Genomic DNA, 19,133 nt, shown 5'->3' with positions numbered 1-19,133 from the left:
TTTGTTTACCAACATTAATATATATAACAGAGAAAAGTATAGAATCGAAAGGATCTGAATAGCTCAGCTGGAAGAGCAGTCGCCCGGCAAGCGAAAGGTCTCGGGTTCGTTTCCCGATTCAGCGATTTTCGGATCTATATTTTTCTCTTGCATTCATTTATTTATTTTCCGTAGGGGGGTTAAAAGGGGTATTGAAATTAAATCTCAAAATATGAGATTATTTCATATTTAAAATCTTGGCCGTGTCCAAGTAAAAATTTGGTGCCTTGTGCACCGGTATTTAATTCTAACGAAAAATTATTTAGTTTCGTTAGGATAACGCATTGTCATCCGCGATTTGGCTCTTGTTGCCCGTCTTATACGTTAAATTTATATTTATATTACAGAGCCTTGTTAAAACTCTTATATTTGATACACGCTGGCTTAAAAAATGCGTTTGTTTACCAACATTAATATATATAACAGAGAAAAGTATAGAATCGAAAGGATCTGAATAGCTCAGCTGGAAGAGCAGTCGCCCGGCAAGCGAAAGGTCTCGGGTTCGTTTCCCGATTCAGCGATTTTCGGATCTATATTTTTCTCTTGCATTTTTTTATTTATTTTCCGTAGGGGGGTTAAAGGGGGTATTGAAATTAAATCTCAAAATATGAGATTATTTCATATTTAAAATCTTGGCCGTGTCCAAGTAAAAATTTGGTGCCTTGTGCACCGGTATTTAATTCTAACGAAAAATTATTTAGTTTCGTTAGGATAACGCATTGTCATCCGCGATTTGGCTCTTGTTGCCCGTCTTATACGTTAAATTTATATTGTTATTAAATATATATTCAAAAAATACAGATTGCTTTACAATAAAATAAATATAATAGGAAAAGAATAGATAAATCTAATAGAAAATTGAGGACTATTCTATATATTATAATTATGTAATATTTTATTACAAATAGGACTTCTGACCAGCCCGTTACAAAATTGGGTCACTGAACGCGACAATGTGTCGGCGACAAGCCGATGGGTATTATTGAATAATTTAAAAGCTGCGGCATCTTATCAATTCCGCGTCAGCGCTGAAAATAGTGTCGGCGAAGGTCCATCGTCTGCACCTAGCGACGTCGTTGTCCTACCCCAAGAACGTAAGTGATTAGAAAAAGAATGACGATGCAGATGTAATATCATATTTTTGTCGAAATAAACTAAAAACTGATTCCTGATTATACATATATCGATTTAATTTGATTGTGTTTTGATAATTAGCTCCTAATGGTCCACCGGTCGGCTTCGTTGGGTCGGCACGTTCGTCGTCGGAAATAATAACTCAGTGGCAGCCTCCGTTGGACGAATATCGAAATGGCCATATTTTAGGATACATATTGAGATATAGGCTGCACGGATACAATGACAGTCCGTGGACGATGCAAAATATCACCAACGAAGCGCAAAGAAATTATCTTATTACTGATTTAATTACGTGGAAGGATTATGAGGTACAAATAGCGGCTTACAACGATAAAGGTGTAGGCATATACACCAAGGGCTTGCAGATTAAAACCAAGGAAGGAGGTATAATTAATCGATATGTGTACAAAGCATTGTTTATAATAATGATTCTAAAGATCATTAAAAATTAATTAAGATGTTATAATTCTTATTTATTACTTTTGAGGAAGGAGACACTTTAATTTATATAATTATTATATTATAATACGAAATTAAGATATTACAGTATTATAAATTACAATTAGAATATTAAAGTTTTAAAATATTTCTTAGAGAGAAATATTATAAAAATATAAATTAGAGTTAATAATATAGAAATATAAATTTTATATAGTTCCGGAAGCACCACCTACAAATGTAAAAGCGGAAGCAGTTAATTCAACGGCGGTGAAAGTTTGGTGGAAGCCACCGAATCCGCAAAAGATCAACGGAATAAATCAAGGATATAAATTGCAAGCTTGGTTTGGCGGCAATTTTACGGAAGCGACCGAGTATAAATCGATGACTGTACCACCTAGTTTATTTGATCCGCTCGCCGAACAGAGCGCTATTATGACGGGTTTAAGGAAGTACACCATGTATAATATCACAGTACTTTGCTTCACCGATCCGGGTTATGGTGAAAGAAGCTCGCCCGTTGAAATACGCACTTGCGAAGATGGTACGTTTACTTTACTATGGAATTAATTTAAACAGATTAATAATTTTTTAATATTTAAAAATAATTATAATTTACAAAATGAATTATATTTTTTGTATTTCTTATTTCTTTTTATACAATATTAAAGAAATAAAAAGAAAATTATTCTTGTAGATATTATATGTATGGAGCATTGTTCGTCTTTAAATATTTATTATTTATTTTTTAGTACCTGAAGAAGTGGAGAATTTACAATTTGAAGACATCAGCGATCGCGCGTTAACAGTTAAATGGAGTCCCCCTAAAGAAACTAATGGCATATTGACACATTATCAACTGAAATATATGATTAAAGAGGTTCCTGATTCTTTGCGTGTCGAAAACTTCACAGCTGATGTGTTGTCGACAAAAGTAAAGCATCTACAGGTAATTATCGGTTTCAAGCAACATTAAATTAATCTAAATTAAAAAAAAAAAATCTAAGAATTTACAAAATAAAAAAAAATTACTCTAGATTTACAATAAAAGTGCGAAAAAGAAAAGAAAAATAAAATTCTAGGAGTAAAATATATATCTTATTTATTATTTACTATTGTTTCTTTTAGGCATTGACTCATTACAAATTTGAAGTTACTGCGTGGACATTGACTGGACCAGGAAAACCAAAAATAGCGACCATACAATCAGGCGTAGAACCGGTGCTACCAGAACCGCCTACAAAATTAGCATTGTCCAACATAGATGCATTCTCCGTTGTGTTACAATTCACGCCAGGATTCGATGGCAATTCATCCATCACTAAATGGACAGTGCAGGTTGGTTCAATTTAAAATTAACTCTTATTTTCAAAATGTCAAAGAAAATTATTATTTGCCACATCTTTTTGCTTCAACATTTCATGAATTTTTTAAAAATATATTTTTAAGTCATATGATGATATCGTTATTTATTTGCTTAATATCTGAAAAGTCTTTTATTTTTGATACTTCTAATTTTATGTTTTTAAGTTACAATCAAACAGGAAGATATCTAATATGCTAGAGTTACGTGATTAATAAAAGATAAAAGAAAGAAATTAATTTTCCTTAATTTCTCGAAGGCACAAACGGCGCGAAATTCGACGTGGTACAATATCTACGAGGTATCTGATCCTGATGCCAGTACGGTCACCGTCGACGGTTTGACTCCCTTTATGCAATACAAGCTTCGTTTAATCGCGAACAACGTTGTTGGTGCATCGCAACCTTCCGAATCGACCAAGGAATTCCAAACGATTCAAGCACCACCCTCTTATCCTCCGAAGAACGTGACGGTTCGCGCGATGAACGCTACTGAATTACGCGTCAGATGGATCGTAAGTGATTCATTATGTAACTTTCATATCAATTATTACTAAAAAGATATTGTATTAAGTCTTAGTACAATATCTTATTAATTGAGATGAGTTTTAGTACAATATCTTATTAATTGAGATGTGAACATAAGATTATCATCTATATATAACTTTCTGCGTAGCCGTTGCAACAAATAGAATGGAATGGAAATCCACGAGGATACAACATCACGTACACGGAAGTGCGTTCAAACATTTCGAAAAGTGTCACAATCGAAGATCCCACTGCAAATTCATATGTTTTGGAGAATATGGAGGAATTTGCTGATTATGAGATAATGATGCAGGCATTCAACGATGTCGGTTCTTCAGCAGCAAGTCCAAAGGCCATCGAACGAACTCGCGAATCAGGTAAGACTGTTATGATTAATTTACCTATGGTGAAAAAATAAATTTGTGAAAAGTGACTAAATCAGTTAAAAACAATGATAAATTATTAAATTAAGGCCATGTGTAACGAGCAATACGATATTATTTTATTATTGAGAAGAAAATTCTTAATTTAAAATAATAATTGTACAAACGTTTCGAGCTCTACTTGCTCCTCTTCAGTGCGCAAAAAAATAGTGATAATAAATAACGATAATAAATAAATACATAAAATTCTAATAAAAAATCCGCAATACATAGTCAATATAAGTTATATAGTTAAAACGCAAAATATATTTACAATGAATTGAGACCATTAAAATAGTTCAACAAAGTAAGAACCCAATTAGAAGCAGAATGATTCGTCCGGTTATTCATAAAATATATTAGAATTATTAATAAAAACTTGGAGTGACACTTATATATTGCTCCAAATGAACCACTTATCGTTATTTGACGAAAGTCCCTCGATCTGGCAATGATTATGTTCATTCTCTCCAAATTATTTGATATTTGTTAACTGAATTTAAAGAATTTATTCAATTGTAAAATAGGATTCCACTAATGTGTATGTGAAAAAAGATTAAAAATTATAAATTAAACTAACTACTAAAATATTGAACCTTTATGCTTACAAATTGTTCCGAATAACTTGAGATGACAATGCTTCTAACTGTTGTTGGCCTTATTGTTAGTACTTGACTGTTGTCTAGTCTTTTAAAAAGTCGAATAAATAGGTGTCAGTTCTCACAAAATAAACATATTACATAAGTCTAAAAATTCGATATTTCTTCTAGAATGTCGAAATACGCGTTGTTAAGCAATTCCGTGTCTGTGTTATTATTTATACCATGCCTTTGTTCCTTGATGTGTATCATTTCCGAGATAAGTCTTTTATAATAATTAGATTCAATATCAAGTATTTTAACGTTATCCCAATCAAAAGCATGTTTTTTTTCTATAATATGTTCAGAGACCACAGAATGCTTGGAGGAATCAAATTTAATATTATTCATATGCTCTTTTAGTCTAGTGCGTAATTTTCTTTTGGTTTGCCCAACATACGAAGCTTCACAATCCTTACAATTAATTTTGTAGACAACATTATTATTATTGTTATGCACGTTTTTGTCCTTGTGGACTTTAATTAATTTGTTAAGATTATTTAGACAACGGTATCCTACTCTGAAATCTGATTTTTTTATTGTCGATGCTATTGTCTCAGAAATGTTATTAATGTATGGAATGACGAAAAATTTTTTCTTGCTATTATCTTCTGCAATTTCTTTTTTTCTATTGTTGTTAAACTGACCATTGTTTAAAACTCTTATTCTCTTATTTATTTCTTTAAAGATTAAATGACTAGGGTAACCGTTGTCCAATAATATTTTAATACACAGTTCTAAATTTTTCTTATGATACAATATGGGATGAGATAATAACAATGCCCTATTAATAAGATTATAAATTACTCCTATTTTATGGCACATAGGGTGACTCGATAAAAAAGATAGTACTCTACCTGAACATGTCTTTTTTTGAAACCAATCTAAGTGTATGATGTTGTCTATTATTTTAATGTTTAAATCTAGAAAATTTATGCTTCTATTAATTTCGTATTCAATCGTAAATTGTAGTCGTTGATTGTAACTATTAAACTTATTCAATACGCTATCAATTTTATTCTTTGGTGCCACCATAATAATGTCGTCTACATATCTATAATATATTCCAATACCGATGTCCAATTCATTAATTATTGATTCTTCAAGATCTTGCATAACAATATTAGCAATTATTGGCGATAACGGGGAACCCATAGGTGTGCCATAAACTTGCTTGTATACAATGTCATTGAATGTGAAGTATGTTGACGACAATATAAATTTAACCATGGAAATGAATTCATTTTTTGGAATTAATGTATGTGTATTGATATAATTCCATCTATTGCTCACACTTTCTATTGCAAGATCTATCGGAATGTTAGTGAATAGTGAAACCACGTCTAATGATATTAGAATATCTTCCGCACCAATTTTCTTACCCGCTAGCTTGCTGTAAAGTTCAAAACTATTATTTACATTACTTTTTCCCGTAGGAATACTATTTGAAATGATTTTATGTAAAAATGTGGCTATCGAGTAAAGCGTGGTATTAATTGATGACACAATTACTCTAAATGGAGTATTCTCCTTGTGTACTTTAAGGAGACCATAACATTTTGGAAGAAGGGAGTCGCTGGAACGTAGTGAGTAATATTCTTTATTAAAAATGTACCCTTTTTTTGCCATTTCTTAAGAATATCGTTTAGTTCCTTTTCTATTTTGGAGGATGGGTTCTTTTTTATGATAGAATAGGTGCTATTGTCTTCAAGTAAACCTTCCATCTTATTCGTGTAATATTCTTTTGTCATCGCGACTGTTACGTTGCCCTTATCAGCCCTTGTAAAAAGAATATCCGGATTATCATGGCAAAACCTCCTTGTATATTTATACATACTAATCAAATCTTCATGAGTTGAATTAAACTTAGTTTTGCCGCGGATTTTTTATTAGAATTTTATGTATTTATTTATTATCGTTATTTATTATCACTATTTTTTTGCGCACTGAAGAGGAGCAAGTAGAGCTCGAAACGTTTGTACAATTATTATTTTAAATTAAGAATTTTCTTCTCAATAATAAAATAATATCGTATTGCTCGTTACACATGGCCTTAATTTAATAATTTATCATTGTTTTTATTGTCATACGAGCTTGAGCATTGGTATGTGATGTTTTGATTAGGTATAAATCAGTTAAACTTTTTTTTTTAAATTCGAAGATATATATTGCCAACATATCTTTCAGTTCCTTCTCTGGGACCGATCAACGTAGAGGCGAACGCGACATCCTCTACGACTATTCTGGTACGATGGGGCGATGTTCCTGTGGAACATCAAAATGGACAAATCGAAGGCTTTAAAGTCTATTATGGCGCGAATACCAGATCGTCTTTCCAATACAAGAATATTCCCAGCAACACCACCTTTACGACTACTCTAACGGAGCTCCGCAAATTTGTACAATATCATGTGCAAGTTTTAGCTTATACGAGACTCGGTGATGGAGCGCTGAGCACTCCACCCGTGAGAGTCCAGACTTTCGAAGACAGTAAGATGGATTTTTTATTGCAATTAAATTCTTATCAAAGATAATCAGGATATAATTAACACAGAATGTGATACTTGATTGTGTATTGTATATAATTATTATAATATAATAAATACAAGAAATATTTTAAACTAAGAAAATGCAACATAATAAAACTAAAAAGGATAGCATTTCTATAATAATCGTTATCACAATACTAATATTCTGTTTTCTATATTATAGCTCCTGGTCCACCATCTAACGTGTCTTTCCCTGACGTGAGCTTCTCCACAGCACGTATTATCTGGGATACTCCAGAGGATCCCAATGGAGAAATTCTTGCATATAAGGTTGTGTTTCATTTGAACAGCAGTCAAAATCGACAATTTTCCCAAGAATTCCCGGCGTCAGACAGAACATTTAGGTATAAAGAATTTTTTCCTATTTATTCAGACTCATACTTGTGGAAAGAATTATAAACTCAAATATATCACACAAACAAATAATTATCTTATTTTGTCCATTATTTTAAGATTAGAATTATTGATTAAACAAGCGTTTAAAGAATTTCTCGAATTAAATATCTAATGATTATTACTTGTTGCAGAGCCACCAGTCTTGAACCAGAGAAATATTACATGTTCTCTGTGACAGCACAGACAAGATTGGGTTGGGGTAAGACAGCTTACGTACTTGTATTTACCACAAACAACAGGGAGCGTCCGCAGGCACCATCGATGCCGCAAGTGAGCAAGTCGCAAATTCAGAGTCGCCAGATAACATTTAGTTGGACACCAGGCAGAGATGGTTTTGCACCATTGAGGTACAAATATCTTTCACAGGTGTTTATTTCAGGCCTCTTAAAATATTGCGTATTAATTTCTCTCTTTTTATTTTGACAGATATTATACAGTGCAACAATCGGAGAATTCTGGACCATTCCAAACTATACCAGAGAGAGTAGAACCAACTGTGACATCTTATACAGCTAACAATTTGAAACCTTTCACGCACTATCAATTTCGCATTCAGGCTACCAACGATATAGGTCCTTCGGAATGGAGTACCGAGTCTGCTCAAGTACAAACTTTACCTGCAGGTATGTATTAAACAACAATATAAAATATTGGCAAAATAATTTACATTGTATATATATTTCTTGCATTTATCGGTTTGTTCTCAAAGTTGTTTTATTTGCTATATTATTTAGAAATATAAAAATCCAAATTAATATTTTATATAGAATAAATAAAACTATTTATTAATTTTGTATTTTAAAATATTTTAGTAAATGATCTATTTAATATGTAAAAGTTTGTAGCATCACACATTTACTTGATATATACATACCTATATTAAATTTAATATGTCCTTTTAATACATATTATATATTAACTTACAATTAGTACATTGTATTGGTACATTTGATATTTTTTATTCTTTCCTTTGATTAAATCTTTCTTTTGATTTAATTAATCTTTTATTAACATTTTGTCTCACATTTACTTACAGCACCGTCTAAAGGTGTTACTGGTTTGAAAGCCGTACCAATAACAACGTCCAGCGTCGAAGTTCACTGGAACATGATCGACGAAGTGTATTGGAGCGGAGATTACAAAACGGGTGGTTATCGTATCGTTTATCAGCCAGTATCGGATTTTCCGACGCCGCTGCAGACACCACCGAAAGAAGAGATCTTAGGAATTAATGTGAGATATATCTTCATTAAAACGTTATATATATATATATATATACAGGGTGTTCGGGAACTCCGGTGCCAACCGTTGAGGGGTTGTAGGGTAGGTGAAAATATTCAACTTTTATTAATAAACATGTAGTCTCCGACGACGCCTGTCAACGATGCACGATCTGACTGCGAGGATCTTCAATGCTTGTGAGGTCGTCCAGCATACACCAGGCATTTTCGAACGAGTTCGGCAAAGTATGGTGCGGCGGTGTAATGCCTGCATTGAATTAGGAGGTCGCCATTTCGAGCATCTTTTGTGATTGCATTTTTTGTGAAGGAAAAGTAATAAAGTTACTGGCGTCGACAGGCGTCGTCGGAGACCACATGTTTATTAATGAAAGTTGCATATTTTCACCTACCCTACAACCCCTCAACGGTTGGCACCGGAGTTCCCGAACACCCTGTATATGTACAGAATTATCATAATACAAATTCTTAATCTATATACAATTTCACAATTTAAAATTTATACTCGAAACTTACAATTCTTAAATAATTTGTAGTAATAAATAACTGTCTAATTAACAACAGATTCGTTGTATCTGTCAAAATACTAGAATATCGCAATTGTTTTGTTATCCGAGATGGATATAAATTCAACTATATACACTAATAGCACGGATTGCATAAAATAATCTTTAAACTTTTCAAAATAGATGATGAATTTATTTCTATATTTCATTTCAGGAAACTAAAATGGTTTTAAGCGATTTAACGGAAGATCGATATTACGAGATTATAGTGCTACCGTTTAATTCGGAAGGTGAGGGCCCACAGAGTCCACCGGTCACTGTATATGTAGGAGAAGCAGTTCCTACAGGAGAGCCTCAACATTTGATAGCCGAGCCTATTTCTTCCACCGAGGTTCATTTACGTTGGAAGCCTCCGCAAGCCAATATGCAAAATGGCGATTTATTAGGATATAAAGTAATTATTCTTAGTAATTTTTATCACGTCTAGTTATGTTAACAAATTTAAGGTATAATGACATTTTTTATCTTGGGATACAACTTTGTGATGGATCGTTATAAACTCGTAATTTTTTCATATTTAATAATAAATAATAGATTAATTGTATATTAATAGATTTTTATTTCATTAATTTATAAATTTTTCATATGTATATATATGTAACATTTCTATTTTTATTGCAGATTTTTTATTTAGTAACAGACTCTCCACAAAATTTAGAAAAGAAACAGGAAGAAGAAATAGAAGTAGTTCCGGCGTCCTGTTTGGCGCACAGTTTAGTCTTCCTCGACAAGTATACACAATATCGTATTCAGATCTTAGCGTTTAATCCGGCTGGAGATGGCCCACGATCTCCGCCAATTACCGTAAGGACAAAACAGGTAATTTTCTATAAATATTATTAATTATTCCTTGATTAATATCAATGTTTTAATTTAAATTAAAATAGATATTTAGAAAACAGTATTTAAACTATGCATTCTTTTTTTCTAAAAAAATAATCAATCATATAACAACTATCTGAAATGTATTTTAAACTGTAAAGTTTTATTCTAATATTTTATCTGTAATAAATTACAATTATGTAAATACAGGACATACCAGGACCACCATACAATTTGCAATTCACTGAAATTACTATGACCAGCTTGCGCGTGTCTTGGGATCCACCGAAATTACGCAATGGCGAGATAATTAGTTACCTCGTCACATATGAAACGGCGGAGCAAAATGATCGTAAGACAAATTAATATCTCGACAGTAAAATCGTCATATTTTGTGTAAAAATTTAACTTCACTTTTCTAACAGATCTTTTCTCGCGAATCATTATCTTTTTTAATATATATCATTATAAGTTACAGCACATTTTGCATTGTGCTTTAATTAACACACAAATGTGAATATTTGTATGAATATATATTATTATATATAAATAAACAATATTATATGCGCTATAATATTATTTGAAGAAATATTTATACACGAAGTACGAAGTATTATGACTCATTTGTCACATCTCCATTTTCTCGCTAATCGATCTACGTGTTCTGTTCAAGGATTTAGCAAACAAGTTAAACAAAAAGTAACAGAGACGAACCTTCTTATACAACCGTTGGAGGAGGAAGTGACGTACACTTTTATGGTTCGCGCGCAAACGATCGATTTTGGACCTCCGATATCTGGTAATGTTACAACTGGTCCACAAGAAGGTTCACCGATGGTACCTAGTAAGCTTGGCGTGACCAAGACTGTCTCCAGTGTGGAGCTACAGTGGACTAACGGTGCTTCCGGGAAAGGACCTATACTCGGTTATTACATTGAGACTCGTCGTAAAGGCAAGTACATCTTTTCTATATTCTGCGTATTGTTATAATATATTTATAGCAATGGAAAGAATCTATTCCAAATTCAAACTTTATTTTATACTATTATTTATTAAAATTACAATGGCAGAAAATCAATAAGCCGACTAATCCCTTTTATTGTAACTAATTTACTGTTGAAGTTAATTTAGAGAACTTTGTTGATGTTACAATTTAAAGAAACAGGGGAATGTATATAATTGTAAATTCGCGTAAAATTATTTAATTACTCGCATATTTGTTGAATCAATTATCAGTTCTCCTAATACTAATTTCGTCTTTTTTATAAATGTGTAGCAATGGAAGAATGGCAGCATTGTAAGTTTCAACGCACGTAATTACGTTGAACGTCAATCATTGCATTAGATGGTTTTTGATAGCGAGTTCCTTGTTAGCATAAACGATATCGCTTTTTGACAATAATTTGTTATATATTACTATACATGTCGTATAGTCGTTTGGTCGTTTGCAACAATTTGCATGATAACGTCAAAGCATGACATCGCCCATTTTTAAAAATCCCAATTTAGATATTCTCATACGAGATTTTATTGAATATTAACTTTATCCAGCTCTGTAACACATCGTCCTGAGAAAGAAACGATCCAGTGATTGATCGTTACTAGCGTGATGATGATTTATTGTATTTCGTCGTTATTGATCGATAGTGTCGCAGTTTTCATTATTTAACCCCTGCAACTAATCTCGCGTTTTTGCAAACACTTTGCGTGCAATATACACAAAATATTCCATATAACTAAGGTACAGTTTGATATTACTAACTTATATTTCTTATTTAATTAAAAAAAAAGCATTTTTTCCTTTGGCAAAATATCCGCAATTTCTATTATATTTTTATAGTTTTTTAATACAATGCATTTGTCATTTTTTGATTTTTTGTGTAAATAATTTCTCCCTAAGAATCAAGAAACAACAAATGCATTACATGTATAATAGATTTATATTGCACTCAAAATGTTAATTAGTTTTCACCAGAATAATATAAATCCTAAACTATTTGATGTAAAGAATATATTCCATTCTTACTGCATTATTTGTTAGTAAAACATTTTTTGAAAATATCAAACCACTTTTTCAAGTAATTAATTGAGAAAGAGATTCTCTGATAAATTAAGTTCGGAAGGAGAAAATAAATGACAAAATTACTTTAACAGATTAATATATTCTAAAGTGAATTTTATATTTTAGGATTTGATTTATAATTATTATAAAAATATATTTTTATTGAGATAAAATTAAATGTATAAATGAATCAAAGAAAATATATTGAAAAATAACGTTATAGAAATAAATTGTATATATATAAAGAGATTTGTGATTATATACAATATGATATAAATTTCCAAATAAAAAAAAATTTTTTTTTCCTTCCCTTAAGAACCTTCTAATAAAGATTATAATGCTATTTATGTGTGTAATTGTAGATGATTCGCGCTGGCAGACAATAGTTCGTAGTAGTAATGGACCACTGACAGAATATACTGTATCCTATCAAAATTTGTTGCCATCTACGTCGTACTTGTTCAGAGTGATATCGTATAATCGTTATGGAATCAGTTATCCAGCATATTCCACTGACACGGTAAGAAAAATTAAATTGAAATATAATTGTTAATATACTTTAAAATATTTGTATTACTAAAATATCGTAATTTGCATTACATCTATCCATTTGTATTAAATTTATTTATTGTTTAAATATTTATATTTGCATACATTATATTTATTCATTTGTGAAAAAAATAATATACATAGCTAACACGTTTTACTAATAAAATTTTATTTTGACAGATTTTGACGCCATCGAAATTGTACCTGGAATATGCATACCTGCAACACAGACCGTTTTATAGGCAGACCTGGTTCATGGTCACTTTAGCAGCTACGTCAATTATAATCATCATTATGGTCATAGCAGTGTTGTGTGTAAAGAGTAAAAGTTACAAATACAAACGTAAGTCGATTTTAACACTTGTATATATCAAGCGATTTCTAATTTTGAAAAATTAAGATTAGCATATTTGCATACTTATCTATTAGTGTATAATTTTATATAATTATAGAAGAATTATACATTGTAATATATTTACAGAAGAGGCACAAAAGACTCTCGAGGAGTCAATGGCGATGGATGCGGATGACAGGCAAGAATCGGATCTGGAATTGTACAGATCGCGTCAAGGCGTAGGCGGTGCCGTCAACGCGGCGAGCGGTACTCTAGGTAAAAGGAACACATTGGCTCGGAAAGCCATGCATCCTCCGCCGCCGGCGATGTTGGGCAAATCGCCTCCTAGACCGTCGCCCGCATCAGTCGCTTATCACAGTGACGAGGAGAGTCTTAAGGGATACGACGAAAATCCTGACGACAGCAGTGTCACAGAGAAGCCGTCCGAAATCAGTTCCACTGATTCTCAAGTAAAATCTCTCTCAATAAATTAAGAAACGATCACGCGTTTATTTCTAAATTATAAATGATCTAAACTGTGTTTTCGCTTATCGCAGGGTTCTGAGAGCGAGAACGAGAGTGTGCAATCTGACCCACATTCCTTCGTGAATCACTACGCGAATGTGAACGACTCGTTGAGGCAATCCTGGAAGCGACAGAAACCCGTCCGAAATTATTCGTCATACACAGATTCTGAGCCGGAAGGCAGCGCAGTCGTCAGTTTGAATGGTGGTCAGATCATCATGAATAATATGGCGAGATCGAGGGCGCCGCTGCCGGGTTTTTCGTCGTTCGTGTAATTAAACTAAACTCTATCTAGACACAAAGACTTTTTATTAATAACGATATCAAAATTATCGCGTCCTACGAGCAAATTCTTTTTTATATTACGTATATATATATATATATATATATATATATATATATATATATATATATATATATATATATATAGAGCGAAAGACTTACGTCGAGAATGTGTGCGTTTATACACAACGTGCTGACGACATAGACTTATAGCAAACTTATAATGAATTATAGGAAGCTTGAGGCATCTTCGTATTGTGATATATTATAATATACATACTTATTATTTATAATTTTCTATAAGACATTTTGTGCATTTAATAGATACTTTTCTATTTTTTCTGATTAGTTTAAAGATAACGTACAGATCTCATATGGACAATTTTCGCACCTGTGGAGCAGAATATAAACTTCAATTTTTTCAATAAAAATGTGCAAATAATACAGAAATTATCCATTAAATAAATAATCGCAAATAAATTTAGAATAAAATTTAAATATTGTTCATATGGGACGTATTAAAGTTATTATAAATGACAGGTGATTACACTGAAAAGGCGTTAAGGTCTTTACATTTTTGCATAACAATTCCAGAAAAAATAACCAGAAATTTATCTTTTGTTTTATAACTTAGAAAATTTATATACATACAATTCTACAATATTTCACAAGACACAAAACACATTTAAATTATAATTCCAAATAATTTCAAACTCATTCCGTTCTGCTTCTCAGGTACGCGATTATAGAATAGATATACGACTCTACATATATAATTTAGTGAATTTTACATTCTTCTAATACTAATATGATACATGAAGATATTCATCGCAGATGTATGCGATTCACGGATGTTTGCAATATTGTTTTCAGAAGAAACAAAATTCGGACCTGTCATCAGTTTATTAATCTGTGAAAAATTTTTAAATTGAAGGTCGCGAGTTATGGGACACCATGTATAAATCCACTCTTATGTTGGATGTACTTGTGCTACATTAGATACGTGTAAATATATTGTATATTTTCCATTATAATAGTGTAGATTTTGTATAATGCTGCTAAACAGCAAACATAATATATCTATCGCATTCGCGTTTTGTGATATATAGTAAAAGCTCCATATTCGCGAGATTTACATTCTACCGAACTGCCGTGAATATAGAAATTGCGATAACTAAAGACCGAAGCACACATCATATATATACAAAGAAATACATATGAGCAAAAGACGTTTTAAATTGTTTATAATTTATTTATTTTATATTTTAAAAAATTAATGAAATTTTAGTTCTCAAGCAGACTTTAAAAAAGCATTTAAAATTGTTTTTCTTTCTATTCATTAAGATAAGCAAATTGTTTTAAAGTTACAGATTTGAAAAAGATGAGATTGCAAATATCAAATCGTAAATATACGAGATACGCAAAAATGGAGCTTCTACTGTACATATATATATATATATATATATATATATATATATATATATATATATATATATATATATATATATATATATTCATTCTAGTTACAATAATCCACATATCTTCTTAAACATTCTCATTTTATTAATGTACATCCAAAGCCGGATATCGAACTGATAATTACAACTGCATAATGTCGCATTTATTGTAACTGTGAATAATGACACTTGGATAAGAGACAAAACAAAGAGAAGCCTAATCTAATTAGTAATTACATTATAGTAAGACTATTATGAAATGCATATCCGATAAAATCATTTGTTTTATACTCGCTATAATTATTTAGATAATAATTTTATTAATTTCCTAAAAAACATTTTTTACAAACTATACACAACGCAGCGAATCCTTTTCCATTAATGTATTTATGGAAGCTTAAATGTTTTCAAATACTGCCAGCGAATACGTTTAGTGCAAATTTAAAACATGTTTATACTCTTGCATTTGCGCGCATTTGATAATAAAGTAAGGATATAAAAAATTTTACTGTAATGTCTAATCATATAGGACATTTTTAGAGACTTGTTAATCTTTTTAATAAAAATTTATGCCGTTTTGGAAGAACTTAATAATGACAAACTGATCTATTATTAAAAACTTATATTAAACTACTATTACTAGTTTCTTTAATTATTATACATTCATATAACTTTAGAAATCGATATATTTTAATAAGTTTGTATACATAATTATAATTTTTAATTCTTTTAAAATTAATCTTTTGAATATATGTATGTTGCCCCCGAAACAATATAGACTATCTACACTAAATGGATGCATGTAGGATATAAATTAAACATTGCTTATTTTTATGCAAAAAATTTATTTATGATTATTTTTTTAAATAGTAGCAAAATTAAAAATAAAACAAATATGTATTTTTTATGTGTTTAAACCTTAATCAATCTTACTAATTTACAGCATATTTACAAGCATAATCTATAAATTTGTATTCATTTCAGTATCAAATTTCTTTTCACATATATCATACAATTCATTAAGAACCTGTGGTTTCTTGTTTAGGGGATATTGTTTGAACAGAGACCATACCGCGATATCCGCAATATTAGGTTCATCCTTGTAATTAGACCATTTGTCAATGTTATGTGTTATGGTATGAAATTCTACTCCATCATATGTATATTCTTTCGTTTCAAGGTGTTCACGCGTCTTATAACACCAGTCGAGTACTGTATCCAACAAGTGTGGCTGTGGATGTATCTTCTCATAGTTATGTGTATCTATCAGCCTACTAAAGTATCTGAGGAGATTGACTTCGCCGAATATTTTATATCTATCTATGTCTGTAACAATTTCCAACTCCTTAACTGAAAAGAGAAAAAAACATTGTAATATAAAATATTCAAATAAGTAAAATTTCTATTAATTAGTATTAAGTAAATAATGGAAAAATAGTTAAAAATTCGTTATAAAAAAATCGATTTTCCTAAAATTTTGAATTATTCGATAATAAATAGATTTATTGTTATTCTAAAAACATTTTTTCTTAAGATGATCAACAAAATTGATTTGTCTTACTGTTTCTCCATATCAACGATAAATTTACGATTATTTTTGCAGCAGGCTTAAAAGTTTTTTTACGAAAAAGTTGTATGGCTGTAGATCTATTTGTAGTAGATTGTTTATATGATATTGTTCTAATATCAACGTCCTTCCAAACCTTCATCAAAGCGTTTAATGAAAATGGTGGATGATATGGACCTACATGTATTATCATGTTAGTACTGACTGGTTTCTGCAAATTATGCATGAAAATTATTTGATAATTGATATTAAATCTATATTCTCATAAGAGCAATAATTTATTTTGAAATTTCAAGTTTAGCACAGATGTAATACCGTAACTTAAGAATGCTTTCAAATATATAAGTCATACCTGTGTAAATGGTACATGATCTGCTGCAACTTTTACCTCACTTTTCAGGCCTCTAAGAAATAAACTCAATATACATTCTTGTTTCTCGTGATTCAAAGAATTTTCTACACATTTTTGTGTAGATGATACATCTGATGATACAGCTGGTATTTCATTTTTATTCAATTTAGTAGCTTCATTTGAGTGTTTCAAAAAATAACACAATGTAGAAACTTGTTCCTTGAGATCAGCCAGTTGAGAAAGAATTTTGGTCTGTCTAGCCTCTAATTCATAGTACTCTGTTGAAGGTTCTGTTCTCTAAAAGGAAGAATATCAATTATGAAACACATGTTCTCTTTTATATCACATCATTGAGATTTTACATAAGTTTTATCTATCTGACATTTATTCTACAATATGACAAATCTGATATGCAAAATATATATATACATATATATATATATATATATATATAAACATAGAACTACCTTCTATCATAATTAAATTAATATTAAAATGTGCTATAATATAAATATAATATTAATATATCAAGCAGAAATAGATAGATAGATAAGAACATAAGATTTTAATATAGAATAGATTCATGCGATACAATATTATACACATTACTAAGAATCGAAACTCCTACACAGACTTATCGCAGCAGTTGGACTTGAATAATTAAATTAAATATAAAACATACAGTGAGTATAAATTCAAGCAAACGATATTTTGATGTATACATTCGATTGGCAAGTCGATTATATGCCAATCATCAAAATACAAAGTTCACCCAAATTCAATATTATTGTAACGACGTAACAAGGTTATCGTATCTCGGCTTATTTAACCCCCCTCGTTTCTAACGGCAACTCGGCAAGAATTTACTCGAAATTTTTCCGCTTTTGACAGCCGCGATCAACGATCGGGAGCCGCGCGTCTTTTTTGCGCGCGCGAGTCAAGTAGTTCTTCGCCCCATAGAAAGATCCACACGGCGTGCCTTTTCTCTCCGGATCAATTTTCATATTCGTCCGTTCGAGGAAAAAAATATAAAAAAATTGCAAGGAGGGGCGGGAGGTACATCGATCAAGCCTCAGGACAGAAAAAGAGAAAGAGAGAGAGAGAGAGAGAGAGGAACCGCAGCACGTCGCTCCTCCGCTCCACTCCCGGTCGATCGCGGATCAGTGTGCTCGCGGAAATTTTCGGGAGGAAGTCACGTCATGTCTCGTCCGCACTTCCGCTGCCAGCCGCGATGTTTCGCACGAGTCCACGCGCCCCGGACGCGATCGAGCGCGCGCGGACGAGAAGCCGCCGCGAGCGCGGCGCCGGGAAAAAACGTGGGAACGAAACGGAAACCCAGACAATGTAGAAGCTTCTCCTCGAGGGTCTTCCCGCTGTTGGCCTCGCCGGGCATCTTGTCGGTGTTCCCGAGATTACATAGCTGCTGCTGGCTCACAGACAAGGATTCCTCCGCGTGAATATTTCGCATTTTGTACATGCTGCTATTCCTCATTACCGTTACTGTCGGCATTCATCAACAACGGGTGCGAGTACAACGTTAATTTCCCGGCGCGGCTCATCTTGAAGGATACGGAATTTTCCTTCCTCGCACGTAGAAAATTGAAAAATCTCTGCGAGTCTCGTCCACGTCTTCTCGTGCGTGCACTCAACAGTGACGTCACTCGCGCGCCGCGCGCGACATCTGGTGGCGGGACCGCGTAAGTTCGGCCGCGCGCCGCTAGATGGCGCTCCCGCTTCTGCCGGTAAAGGAAGCTCTCCAGAGACCGTGTTCCCATCTTCGAATTGATACAACGCGAGTGCATCTCGAGTGCAAGTGACGTGTAAACGCTTTGAAAATTTAATCAACGATTCGCGTAACGTGAAAAACATT

General features: G+C 32.1%; 2 protein-coding genes across 5 annotated transcripts in view; one reads left to right on the top strand and one right to left on the bottom strand.

Annotated features, from left to right (window-relative positions):
• sdk (sidekick cell adhesion molecule) overlaps positions 1-16,960 on the top strand; it is a 54,945-nt gene extending 37,985 nt beyond the window's left edge. For 2 of the 4 annotated variants that reach the window (XM_085482677.1, XM_085482676.1), the window contains 21 exons: positions 948-1,133; positions 1,255-1,560; positions 1,832-2,158; positions 2,367-2,563; positions 2,743-2,952; positions 3,237-3,491; positions 3,653-3,881; positions 6,752-7,054; positions 7,277-7,457; positions 7,641-7,856; positions 7,936-8,132; positions 8,546-8,742; positions 9,468-9,707; positions 9,935-10,132; positions 10,346-10,487; positions 10,809-11,087; positions 11,412-11,432; positions 12,560-12,717; positions 12,927-13,089; positions 13,228-13,550; positions 13,638-16,960. In XM_085482677.1, coding sequence (XP_085338803.1) covers positions 948-1,133; positions 1,255-1,560; positions 1,832-2,158; positions 2,367-2,563; positions 2,743-2,952; positions 3,237-3,491; positions 3,653-3,881; positions 6,752-7,054; positions 7,277-7,457; positions 7,641-7,856; positions 7,936-8,132; positions 8,546-8,742; positions 9,468-9,707; positions 9,935-10,132; positions 10,346-10,487; positions 10,809-11,087; positions 11,412-11,432; positions 12,560-12,717; positions 12,927-13,089; positions 13,228-13,550; positions 13,638-13,880 — 4,571 coding nt within the window. In that variant the 3' untranslated portion in view covers positions 13,881-16,960. The remainder of the gene's footprint in view (positions 1-947; positions 1,134-1,254; positions 1,561-1,831; positions 2,159-2,366; positions 2,564-2,742; positions 2,953-3,236; positions 3,492-3,652; positions 3,882-6,751; positions 7,055-7,276; positions 7,458-7,640; positions 7,857-7,935; positions 8,133-8,545; positions 8,743-9,467; positions 9,708-9,934; positions 10,133-10,345; positions 10,488-10,808; positions 11,088-11,411; positions 11,433-12,559; positions 12,718-12,926; positions 13,090-13,227; positions 13,551-13,637) is intronic. The other 2 variants (XM_029307563.2, XM_029307562.2) reach the window with 1 other exon arrangement.
• Positions 16,170-18,934, bottom strand: LOC114934857 (aaRS-interacting multifunctional protein 2). The gene is made up of 4 exons (XM_029307574.2): positions 18,759-18,934; positions 17,264-17,560; positions 16,906-17,122; positions 16,170-16,694 (listed from the first exon to the last, which is right to left on the bottom strand). The coding sequence occupies exons 1-4, from the start codon at positions 18,771-18,773 to the stop codon at positions 16,306-16,308; spliced, it is 918 nt and encodes a 305-aa protein (XP_029163407.2). The 5' UTR covers positions 18,774-18,934; the 3' UTR covers positions 16,170-16,305.
• Between the last annotated feature and the right edge of the window lie 199 nt (positions 18,935-19,133).

This window comes from Nylanderia fulva, unplaced genomic scaffold (genome assembly GCF_048542155.1).
Source record: "Nylanderia fulva isolate GAGA-0341 unplaced genomic scaffold, ASM4854215v1 Scaffold21, whole genome shotgun sequence".
Lineage (NCBI taxonomy): Eukaryota > Metazoa > Arthropoda > Insecta > Hymenoptera > Formicidae > Nylanderia > Nylanderia fulva.
Note: the sequence above shows the minus strand (reverse complement) of the source record. Positions and strands in the feature narration are given on the sequence as shown.